This window comes from Thermobia domestica, chromosome 13, assembly GCF_964235325.1.
Source record: "Thermobia domestica chromosome 13, izTheDome1.hap1.1, whole genome shotgun sequence".
NCBI classification, from domain to species: domain Eukaryota; kingdom Metazoa; phylum Arthropoda; class Insecta; order Zygentoma; family Lepismatidae; genus Thermobia; species Thermobia domestica.
The window spans coordinates 132881900-132895093 of record NC_137466.1 but is presented as its reverse complement, the minus strand read 5'-3'; the positions used below and the strand labels follow the sequence as shown (position 1 = coordinate 132895093).

General features: G+C 35.7%; 1 protein-coding gene across 5 annotated transcripts in view; it reads left to right on the top strand.

The window, feature by feature from the left end:
• Positions 1-13194, top strand: part of Ack-like (activated Cdc42 kinase-like) — a 190611-nt gene that overhangs the window by 136153 nt on the left and 41264 nt on the right. For all 5 annotated transcript variants that reach the window (XM_081736496.1, XM_081736494.1, XM_081736493.1 and 2 more), the window contains 3 exons: positions 3318-3477; positions 8653-8769; positions 11714-11826. In XM_081736496.1, coding sequence (XP_081592622.1) covers positions 3318-3477; positions 8653-8769; positions 11714-11826 — 390 coding nt within the window. The remainder of the gene's footprint in view (positions 1-3317; positions 3478-8652; positions 8770-11713; positions 11827-13194) is intronic.

The window sequence follows — 13194 nt, the reverse complement described above, 5'->3', positions numbered from 1 at the left end:
AAACACTTTTTGGAAGGCCTACTTTTAACTCCTTCTATCAGTAGAAAGTACATAACACCACAAGAATCATTATTTTATTCCTCTTGGATGAATAAGTAAGATGTTCCGAAAAATAACACAAATATTAGATCCAAAGATTGTATATGAACACTATGGCGTGACATGTTTCACCCAACCAAAGATCTTGAGCCAGGCACCAGACCCTTCAACGTGTTTATGTTTACAAGTAATAATACAAGCTCGTTCGGAAAGTAAGTTCCGTTTGGTAATAAAAAAGAAGTCGAGTACAGATAAAAAAAAAGCAATGTATTGCACAAAAATCACGCCGCCTGTGTTGTCAACCATGTGGTAACATGTTCTTTTAACTCTTCATCGCTGTTGAAGCGCTTACCACCAAGAAAAGACTTCAGATGCAGAAATAGGTGGAAGTTGCTAGGTTCGAGGTCGGGACTGAACGGAGGATGGCCAGAAACGCCCCAGTCAGAGCTTTCAAGAAGTTGTTTGGTCACATTTGCAGTTTGTGGTCGGGCGTTGTCGTGAATGAAAATCACACTTTGAGGAGTATTCCTCTGCGTTTGTTTTGTATTGCACGGCGCAGTTTTTTAAACGTCTCGCAATAAACATCTTTATTGATTTTTGCACCAAGTGGTAAAAATTCAGTCAGTAAAATGCCTTGTCTGTCTTAAAACGCTGTCCGTATGACTTGTCGGGGTGTCAAGAATTGCTTTGGTTTAACCTTTGTTGGGGACAAAATGTGCCTCCATTTCATGGATTGCCGTTTCGTTTCAGGGGTGTCATAAGCAACCCAAGTTTCATCTCCCGTGAATATCTGCGATAAAAAGTCCTCGCCATCATCATGATAATGTGTCAGAAACTCAAGTGCGCTGCCCATCCGTTGTTTTTTGTGTTCTTTAGTAAGAAGTTTAGGCACTCAACGTGCGCAAAGTTTACGGAAACCCAGTTTTTCTTTAACAATCTCGTAAAGTACTGTTCGTGAAATTTGTGGAAATTAAGATCATTAATAGTAATCCTACAGTTATTCTTAGTCCTTTCTTCGACTGCACTCACCAATTCATCAGAAACCACAAATGGACGCCCACATCGTTCTTCGTCATGCAGTTGATCACGCTCTTCCTTAAATTGTCGGACATGTCTTCTCACAGTTGAATTACTCATTGCATTTTCTCCGTAAACCTCGCAGATTTGTCGATGAATGTCAGTTTTATGTTCTTCGCATTCAGAAAACGAATCCCACATCTAATTTAACAAGCGGCGGAATTTTTTATCAACGTTGCCATTATAAACAATCACTACGAATGACACAACACAGAGCGATCCCAAAATGGCGTCCTTTCGTTCTGCTTGGATCAGAGTAACTAGTGCGCATGAGCGAAACTGCGGTCGTAGCGCTGCCGTGGAGAAAAATCGAAACGGAATTTATTTTACGAACTTCCTATCATATGTTAATGTACATAGTTGTTATTGTGTAACTAATTCTCATTCATCTTAACATAACTAACCCCGTTTTTCCTAACCTTTGTCTTGACGGTGTTACAAATGACGAGAGTGAAAATTCGACGGTTGTTGGATAAATCCGGCATACAATAAAAGAAAGCAGAATACGTTTCGAATAATCTCAACAGGCACTCACGGTGCTTTTAGCTATCCTGTTACGAATTCATTCAAAAGATCCTACTACTTGTATTTTCGCTATGTGAAAACACATACTGAAAGCCTTAAGATGTTCGTGCTTACAACATATAAATGTACATAGTTATTACTTTGTAATTAATTCCCACCTCTCCTTTACCGACTAAACCCTTTTTTTCTTACCTAGGCTGTTAGTAAAAACTAGCGAAATTCGGCGATTAATGATCTTTTGAATAAATCCGTAACAGGATAAAGAAGAATAAGGAGAATAATTTTCTCATTTATTTATAAGATGACTCTGACATTGTATTGACAGTGAATGCAATATAGTTCCAATGTTTCTTAATAAAATATTATAATGTACTTAAATTCGGTAAAAATACAAACGTGGAAATAATACAAAATTGTATATCACAATGGTACGTGTATAGTCCGTATATCATGTGTGTATCTGATTAAATTCGTTTCATGTATGTAAATCTTCTATTTTATTTTATTCATTAATTTTACCCGGGATGCGTCAAGCCAGGTTCGAATGGATCTTATTCAAATGCAATAAAATCATTATTTACAATATTGTTACAACGTATTAAATTTTGAATAAGAAGATATAAGCGAAGTAAATAATATAAATTAAAATATGCGTACAGTGCGGAATGAGAAAAAGTGTTCTCCATGCTAATTTAGACTACATTATGTGATTCTCGTTATCAATGGTAAAAGGTGAAGTAAAGTAATAGTTCTTTTTTTTATTTTTCATGTAAGTTATAACTCTATGAAGAATTATATATCAGTTTATTTAGAAAATTAAATTAAATAAAAGACCAATTTAAACGCATCGCATTGAAAATCCAGTGCTTGTTTTGTAACATTACCACCTGAACCCATAAATAAATAACCACTGCATATCTTTACATATAAACGAAAAGTAAAAGCGGGAAGTATAAGAGCGGGCTGTACCAGATTTTCACTCAAGATTGGTGATGGTTTAAAATGAACGCTGTGCTGTTGTAGATTCACTGCTTGAAAAACGTGGAAAAAAACTAACGCTCATGCCACTAGTTTTTTCCATAAAAGTGCCCAAGCTTGGATAAATGTCTGATTGCCCGCTTTTTGCACTAATTTAAGGGCGCTGAATCCAACGGAATTCCGTGAGGTCACGAGAAAAATGACCTCAAAGTTAGAATCTTTGAAGTACAGTGATAAAAGTGTCTACGCGTAGCGAGTGGTAAAAGTGCATACGCTTAATACATCTCTTAAGTGGTCTTTTTGTACTCATTTGAAGACGCTAAATCAAATGGAACTACTTCAAAATACTTCCATCCATGGGGTCATATGAAAAATAACTTCAAATTTGAAGTCTTTTTCTCACTACTCCATGGACCGGTAGTTTAAAATAGTTCCATTGGATTCAGGATCCCAGTTTAATATAAAAAGCGTAATTACAAGTTTATTCCAGCGTGGGCACTTGTTACCAATGGCATGAGATAGTTCTTTAAATATTAATATAAAAATTATGTAGAAATGACAGCTTCAAGAGTTTAAATATGTTGAATTTGTATATACATAATATTACTCATAAGAGCATAGTATTCTATTAATATGTTTGTGAATAATGTAAGAAAGAGAACAGGACTATGTATTCTATGCATTTATTGGATTTGTAGGTGTGCTCCAGAATGTATTTCGTACTTGAGGTTTACTTCAGCTTCCGACGTATGGGCTTACGGTGTCACATTATGGGAAATGTTCAGCTATGGCTTCCAACCGTGGGCAGCACTTACAGGGCAGCAAATACTAGAAGCTATTGATGAACCAAATTTTCAGGTTAGCCGTCTTCGGAAACAATTTTTAGTGTCATATGAATATTGTACATTTATAAGTATTACTTTAATTCTAAAACTTTTAGTAATGGATTGTTATCCAATCAAGAAACTCATGGTCTAAGTGAAACACTTATTCACCACGTGCGCAAAAATTTAAAATCAAAACAATTGAATAATAACGTCTCCTTTTGAGCACCGAGTTTATGTGAGGTGCAACCATACATTTTAACGTTGGATTTGAACATTGGTTTCTACCGTCTGTAATTGAATTGATCGAGTTATACAAATGAATCTATGAGGAGAATATTTAGAATGACAAATGTTCAAAGTTTATAAAATTACGAATAATTCAGAGAGAAGAAATGTTGGCATATTAGATTGCTGAATCAAAACAAAATCCCTTTATTTTCGGTGATAACTACTTAAAATAAGGTTGTACTCAGAATTGCTGATGTATTCTAGTTGTTTCATCCAGAGATCGTAGTTAAAAAAACATTCGCGTTCTCAAGTACGAGGCACACGCTTTTCTGACATAAGTTTCGTTCAGTCTGAAATGGGCTTGAAAATGCGGATAACTTCCAAGTTCATTCATTTTCACAAGTTGTTATGTTTTGATTAATTTATTTGGCTTACTTCGCAAGAGTGTTGGCCTTTTTAACGGTTCTATATAGTAACATCAAACAACGTTTTGTCAGGTTGACTGCCAAAAGTAAAATGTGTTTTGAGCAATTTGAAACCATGTATGGTACAATATTTCTTCTTGCTATATGTGCTTATATTTCAATGCTACGAACTCATTGTACTTTGTGAGACCAAGCTACGAGTAGAAGGTAACTTACTGGGGACATATAAACATGATGGCCTGAAACCGATTTCACGGGATTGAATTATCACCGTGAAACCCAAAAGTGGGATCCTAGTTTCTCAAATAGTAATAGTAGTGAGAATCATTTTTAGTTCATATTCTAATTCGTCCTGTTACGTATGTTACGCTTACACTCACATTGGTTAGCTGAAGACAAGCAGTTTAGTTCTCCGCTTCCCAAGTCCCTCTTTTTCATGGCCATGGTATCGTAAATACATCTGTGTCTAAATATTTTTCTACTTTTTCTTTTTCATATTTTTAAAATAGGTTTTTTCATTAAATAAATAAATTTGTTTGTTCATTAAATAAATAAATTTGTTTGTTATGTTTAATATATTTTGCGCGCAAAGCAGTTTGAGAATTCCTCGGTCGATAATTTGGAAGTCGAGAACGGCTTCCTCTTATTTAAGTGGGGCGCCACTGCCATCTTTGTTTCAGCAATAAAATGTCAGCTCTTATTGAAAGAATTGTTTTTAAACTGCGTACACTGCTACCGCACTTTTATCTTGTTCTCTCGATGCATAAAATAACGTTCCCTGAAACTATTAATTCATACAATTTTGAAAATTTGTAGGTTGTGACTGTTAAAACTATTGAATTGAGTTTAAAGGAGTTCTAGTAGTCAATAGATGGCAGCACGTGCCCCGTGTTCTTCCAGTGTCCTTCATAGGGAGCAACACTATTCAGAATTCCACAAACAAGGTGAATAAGTAATCAGAGAATAAATAGTGCAGTCTTTTTAATATTATTTATTTATTTATTTATTTTATTTTATTTCTTTCATGTTGAGAGAATTTCGAAACAGTAAAATTAAGTGTTTTTAACAATGAATTGAAGTTTCGAATAGATTCTCGGCTTTAGAAAATTCGGAGTGCTTTAGTGTTGAGGATACTTGGATTGAAATTAGAGATAGCATTAAAAATTCAGCAAAAGAAAAATGGGACACGCGGAAATACGTAGGAACAAACCATGGTTCGACCAGGAATGCATTAAACTAGCAGAGAAGAGAAAACAGGCAAAATTACGCTGGCTACAAAATCCGAATGAAATAACTACACAGAATTTCGCAGATATCAGGCGGGAAGCTTCCAAAACTTTTAGAACAAAGAAACACGATTTTTTTGAAAGCTAAAATTAAGGAACTTGTAGATGATAGTAAAAATAAAAATATTCGGGGCATATATAAGGGGATCAGCGAATTTACGAAAGGCTATCAATCTCGTGCTTATATATTAAAGAAAGCTGAGGGAACAGTTCTCACTGATACGAATAGCATCTTAAATAGATGGAAAGATTTCTTTGATGATTTGCTGAACACGCAGCCAAAAACTAATGTGCGTGGAGAAAAGGAGACACACACCGCAGAACCGTATATTCCAGAACCCAACCGAATAGAAGTAGAAACCGCTATAAAGAAATTAAAGAAACACAAATCTCCGGGTGTAGATGAAATTCCGGCTGAGTTAATTTTAGCTGGAGGCGAAAAATTGTGGAACAAGATACACAAACTCATTCTCCTTATCTGGAAAGAGGAAGAATTGCCACAACAGTGGAAAGAATCAATAATTGTTCCAATTCACAAGAAAGGCGACAAAATTGACTGTAATAATTATCGAGGCATTTCTCTTCTGTTAACATACTATAAAATCCTTTCAAATATTCTATTAGCAAGATTGACCCCAAACGCAGATGAAATTGTTGGAGATTATCAGTGCGGATTTAGACGAAATCGATCAACTATCGACCAAATATTTACCATTCGTCAAATACTCGGAAAAAAAGTGGGAATACAATACCCCGGTACATCAACTATTTATTGATTTTAGAAAGGCGTACGACTCGGTTAGGAGAAAAACATTATTCAACGTTCTTACGGAACTTGGAATACCGAGAAGGCTAATTAGATTAATTAAGATACGTTTAAATGAATCCTAAAGTAAAGTCCGGGTAGGAAAATTTTTGTCCACGAGCTTTCACGTCGAAAATGGCCTGAAACAAGGAGATGCGTTGTCGCCATTCTTATTTAACTTTGTGCTGGAATACTTATTTAACTTTGTGCTATAAGGAAAATCAAAGATAGCAACCAGGACCTAGAGTTGAACGGTATTCACCAGGTTATGGCATATGCTGATGATGTAAATTTAATAGGTGATGATAGGAGAACAATAGAAAGAAATGCAGAGATATTATTAAACGCTTGCAGAGACATGCGTTTAGAAGTAAATGCAGAGAAAACTAAATACTTAGAAGTGCGTCGGGACTGTAACATGGCAAATTATGGATTCGTTAAAATATTAAATAATACTTTTGATAAAGTGGATACTTTCAAATATTTAGTATCAATATTAACAGACAAAAATCATATTCACGAAGAAATTAAATATCGACTAAAAGCAGGGAATTCGTGTTACTATTCGGTTCAAAATCTCTTGTCGTCACGAATTCTGTCGAGGAATTTGAAGCTTAAAATATATAAAACGATAATCATGCCTGTTCTGTATGGTTGCGAAACGTGGTCGCTTACTCTGAGGGAAGAACATAGCCTGAAAGTATTTGAGAACAAGATCCTGAGACGAATATTCGGACCCAAGAGGAACGGAAATGGGGAGTGGCGGCAACTTCATAACGAGGAACTACATAATTTATATGGTTTACCCAACATTGTTAGGGTCGTCAAGTCTAGGAGGCTTAGATGGGCAGGTCATGTAGCTAGAATGGAAGAAAGTAGAAACGCTTTCAAAGTCTTGATTGGAAGACCCATCGGAAAACGACCATTAGTAATACCTAGGCGCAGATGGGAAGACAATATTATGATGGATCCCGCAGAGATAGGAATACAAAGTAGAAACTGGATGCAGTTAGCTAAAGATAGAAGTCAGTGAAGAGCTTTTGTGAACGCGGCATTGAACCTCCGGGTTCCATAGGCCATAGAGTGAGTGAGTGAGTTAGTTTTCAACAATAAGAGAAGCAAGAAGATTATATATATAGAAGATCGGATCGTTAGGATATATATATATATATATATATATATATATATATATATATATATATATATATATATATATATCCTAACGATCCGAACTATATACAAGATGTTTCACGACAACGTTTGGAAGGTAATTCCTGACACCAAGATAGGACGAAAAGTATAAACCAACCTAGGTGCACAGATGCTTCCTTTCGGAGTTATAGGCTGCCGGAAACACGAAAAAATGAACTTTAAAGGTCCATAACTCCAAAACTGTGGGACCTACCGTTGTCGGGTCATGACTTCACTTAGGAACTAGTATGTACCCTATCTAAATATCCAGGTTTCAGAATCCTGCGGTACTTTCGCAACACTTTTTATAGAGGAAGTTGGCGAGTACTTCAAATTATATGCCTGTAGCCTAACTCCTATAGCCCTCCCTTTGAATCCGTTCCTGTATATATATATATATATATATATATATATATATATATACTAGCCTTTGGCTAGCTGGGGGCTCTGTCCCAAAAATCCGTGTTTGCTCGACCTACGGCCTCATGCCTCATACCTCTTAAACCTACAATTCTACGGAATTTTAAGTTTCTTTTCATATTTCAACTATGTAAAAGATAAGATTTTGTATCCCAAGGAAAACGCTCATTTAAATAACATACGAATTTCTTCACCCCCCTTTAGACCCTTTAAACACTACAAATATTAACTTTTGACGCTCAGGCATACACTATATAAAATGGACTTCAATCCTACTTTCTTTACACTGGATAAAGCGGCAAACTGTGGCTTAGCCCCTCCCTTGATCATATCCTGATTCCGCGGCTGTATATGTAAACTATACGGATTATGTACCCAACTTATCTTTGGGCAAAATTTGAATATTCATCCCTTAAATTGGATTGATTTTTTAAATATTGTTGCTCCCTACGGAATACATTGGAAAAATCGAGTGCACGTCCTGCCATCTATTGTTGAAAGTTTAGACCTTAACAGAAGCTGGAACTTGCAAAGAAAACATGAATTCGAACAAACCGGTAAAATATCCTTGCTGCAAATCTTAACAAGTTGTTGGTATCAGGATTGGATCATCGACAGAAACACAGTTAAAATATAAATTTAAGACAGCAATTAGATTCATTACTTTCAGATCCAGTTTAAAACACAATTTTTATTTTTATTTATTTATTTATTTATTTATTTATTTATTTATTTATTTTTCAGCATGCAATACATTTCAATTTCGGACTTTTTAGGTAGTAATTTTGTATATATAATATGGGTGTTATTTTATATTTATATACTCAAATTTAATTTTTTTAAACTTCCAGCGATTAGAGCAACCTGATTGTTGTCCAAGGGAATATTACAATTTAATGTTGAAATGTTGGCAGCATGATCCTAACAAAAGGCCTCGCTTCGCAGATCTCATGACGACGTTACCTGAGGTAAGATATCTTTTGCGTTCAAGAAATATTTAGTTGATTGCCAAAATGTTCTGTTCATAAAATATTCATGGTAGTCTTGAGATGTGTTTCATGTGAAGTCTTCTTCACTGTCCGTATTAATATTAATTAGTTAATACATAAATCGTTAATTTTGTAAGATATATCTTTGTTGTTTCTGCATGGAAACCTTGAATGTGAATTTACGAATAAATATTATCCAATGTAATGTAACATACATATATATAATAGGGTGTCAATGTTCACAGTTGACATCGCTTGGGAGGTGAATCTACTCATAGAAACAACATGAAATGTCAGTGAACATTTCCTCGAATAGTTTAGTTTCAGAGTTACAGACTGCGAGAAATGTGGGAAAATAAATTTTAGAAGTGAATATCTCTAAAGCTATTAACCATTGAGTTGAGATGGTGTCTTATCGTCTTCATGATTCAGAATCTTATAGGGTGACGCAAGAATTTCCACCTACTGAAACCGAGAAATTCCCAGATATTCCGTTAGGATATGTGGGGCCTATTTATGAAGTATGGAATCGTCTTAGTAAACAACAAAAATTCATTGACAGAACATCGATAATCTTGATCAGAATCAAGATGATGAGTTTTTTGTGAGTTGTGCGTGGTTGCATAAAAGGGAATTATTGTAGTTGATAAAATAAAATTAAATAAAATCTGACTGTCAGTGATCTTAGGGTCGGTGATCCGAAAAACTTGATATCTTACAATCACTAAATACAGAAAGTTGATCCATCCATATGTGTCTGGTTTTGATGTTTAACCCACGTTAGGAAAAACTACGGTTTCCCTAGATGCAAGTTCCATTGTCTTGGCAATACTCCTGCACCGTAACTTCCATTATAGGAGGCTCCGTTGAAGTACAGGAACGGGAATCTTGAGTCACTCATGGTAGGCTTTCCAGAGGCCATGGACAATGGTGACATGACAAGATGTAAATGCTCTTTTCAATAGGTCAAACTCACAAAAATCCATGGAACTGGTATCAGGTGGCTTCACTGGTATGTCCTGAAAGGGAATAGCCTCGATGCTTCTGTCTCCCGCCATCTGTTGCTGAAATCTCTGTGTAAAACGGGTTGTGTGTGATGAAGCCTTATCTATATGCACACTTGATTTGTTTCATTTCCATACAAACAGGGTAGATCTATATTGATGTGAGGATATGTTGCTGATAAAATGTAAAGTTGAGTTTGTAGTTTTTAGGCATTACTGAATCGTTAACTTGCTTTCATAGCAGTATCCCACGACAACCAGAAACACCTTCGAGAAACTTATTGCACTGACGAATGAAGTCAGAGCTTGTTTGTGCGTCTCGTGAGGTGTTCGTTACGGCTCGAATGTTGCCACAATCTGATAGATAAATCTATACTTCATTGAGTGTGTCAATAAACTTCCACTTTTTCCCGGATAGATGGCGTTCATAGAAGCGCCTGCAATGAGTCCAATGGGTCTTTCTTTCCCTCCGATGGGCCGCAGTAAGGACATGTCCACGACTTTTAAACGCCATCCAGAATTTTAATTTGCCACATAAGTTGCGGTTCACAATTGAGTGTGCTACGTGCGATCGTCTTGCCATCACACGTTGTGTAGGAGAGTTTTCCTGTAGGGCCATTCGGCGCAACTTCCAGGCTACAGAGGGAGTCACCGCAGTGCACAGTCGCTTTCTACTTCCCTTACATGATTAACTAAGTCTTGGAACGTCGTGGTGTTTATGTCGATTAATTATGTTTTTGATGGTCGGTGACTTCAATGCACATCCATTTTCCATGCACTGTTTCTGAATTGTGTCACAAGAAACTTGGCGTAGAAAAGTACCACGACGTAGCCTTCCTAAAACCTACTATTCTTGGGAGCCACGATGCATATATCACACACACGAACTAGGTGTGATATTAGAGATCTTTGGCTTTCTCGCACTGTTTTAATCACCCGCATCGGTCGATTCTGTTAGTGGCGGTGAAGGTTTAAAATATTACACAGACGGATGAACCCTTTGTATTTTATATTATGTAGCAGTAATCGTGACCGTATTCTCACTTCTATTTATGAGATCAGAATAGTTAACATGCCCTGAGGTTTTTCTCTAATTAAATTTTTCCTGATGTATTTTATTATTATTGCTATTTTGTTTTATTTTCTTCTTACGTATTTTGTGCTTTTTGTTTAGTATTTCCGCCACCTATGTTTTAATTTTACAGTTATGTTTTAATCTCTTATTTTGTAGAACTTTCGTTTGAACTATTTTTAGAAGTTTTGTTTTGTGTGTTTAATGTGAAGCACATGTCGGCTATTAGTCTTATCGTGATGAATACAAATAGCATTGCTGTGGTTGTCCCCATTAAACCATAATCATTCATTCATTAATTCATTCATTTACTCATTGAGAGATCGTGACAAAATAAGACATAAAATTGAATATGCAATAAATTAGATACACGTAAGATTTCATGTTAGATGAAACTAAACTGTCCGTATGATGTCATATTAATGTGGTACATGTTTAACTAATGAAAGAATTGAGTTTAAGTTTTTATTTATTTATTTATTTATTTAAATTAAGCCAACTTCATGTATTTGTAATATTCCCATTGTAATTTGAGAAAATGTTATGATATTTGAAAGCATTGATACCAGGAGTTAGAAAGAGCGGAGTCTCCCCTAAAGTCTTTTCTCCCTCCTCCTCGACGTTTTCCTAGATTCGGGAAACTTAAGTTGTACATGCAGTACTGATATATATAAAATATTTTCAGTTTTTCAAGCCAATAATATGGTTGTCCTCTCCTAAATAATGATACTTCGACCCACCATTACCTTAATAAATTAAATTTAGTGTCATCAGTATGTAATGGTAAAATTAATTATATTTAAAAACTTAAAAACGAAAAAAATTATTTATGGTTTTTGTTTTACAGTGTAAGCCAGAACAGGTCCAGGCTGTTCAAGAGTATCATGATGATCCAGTGAAATTGAAAAGGGATCAACTACAGTACAAAGTTGGAGATGTTATCACGGTGTTGGACAAAGGGTATGTAGAAGAAAATTTCAGTATATAAGAACTATTTTAGCATTTTAAGGAAGTAGAATTTTGAAAAGAAAATAATAATGATGTAAAAAAAAAAAAAAAAAAAAAAAGACATGGAAGAAAGAAATCTTATAATCTTTTCTTTCTTAATAGAAAGATGATAACCTTCTTGGTATGTTTAGTCATTTCAATATAATGTATTTAGGCGTAAGTTTTGATTTGGTTGGTTGGTTGATTTTGAGTTTATCATGCTGTTCAGCTCAGAGGCTAATGAGACTTGGACCTACAGCTTAATGTGGTATCCGATCTGAACCATGAGCGCCCACCGGAAATCGAATCTGGCTCTCCCGCGCCAAAGACGCATACGCTAAACATATAGCCACCACGAAATTCAAGTTCCGATTGGAGAAAGTGGCGAAAGTTATGTCTCATATATAACACACAACACAATCTAGCTTTTGGAAATTATTTTGAGTGGTTGATCGAAAGCTGCTATAGTGACCAAGGTGAAATTTGTCAAGATGATCTCGATAGGCATATTCTTATCTGTTATTATTGGTGTCTACTTACTATATGCAACCGTGTAGTGAAAATATACATGATTTTATGTACAGATTTTTATTATTTTAATGAAAACACCTATGAAAGTGTAACTTACCAGATTAATCTGGCATCGGACCAGCTTTCGACCTCAGAACAGCTCTGATGCGACGTGACATGAAGTCATGGAGGTCCTAAGTGGTAACAAGTGAAATATTACACCATTCCGCGTACAGTGCATCTTTCAGTTCCGTGAGAGAGGATGGAAGCGAAAATCTCCTCCATATTCATGTCTCCAAAAGACCAGATGTGTTCATTATAGTCAGGTCTGAGCATTGGGTAAGCCAGGGAGATGTGTTTTTGTCTTCATCCCGATGTTCAGCAAACCACACCACAACAGCTCTAACTGTGTGAATGAGCACATTATTATCCTGAAATATGATGTCATTACCCGGAAACAACATCTAGATCGTAGGATGCGCATGGTCCCCTAAAATCATGACATAATCACGGGCAGTGAAGCGATCGGTAATAATCAGCATTAGACCCACTGCCTGTATATTGCAGCCTACATTATCACAGACCGTCGTCGTGTCTCACGGTTTCATGGTTAGACGGAGATACTGCAAATCATATGTTTGTTTGTGCCTACGCCAGACATAAACACTGCAAGTGAACGATTACTCATCCGATTATATCACATATTTTAATGGAATTGGTAGTTATTTGTGGAATTGATCCTAAAGTGGCTGCACTGAATAAAACAACCACAAACTTGCCATACTGTTCAGGAATTCAATACAAGAAAAAGTTTATATAAGACTGTGGTCG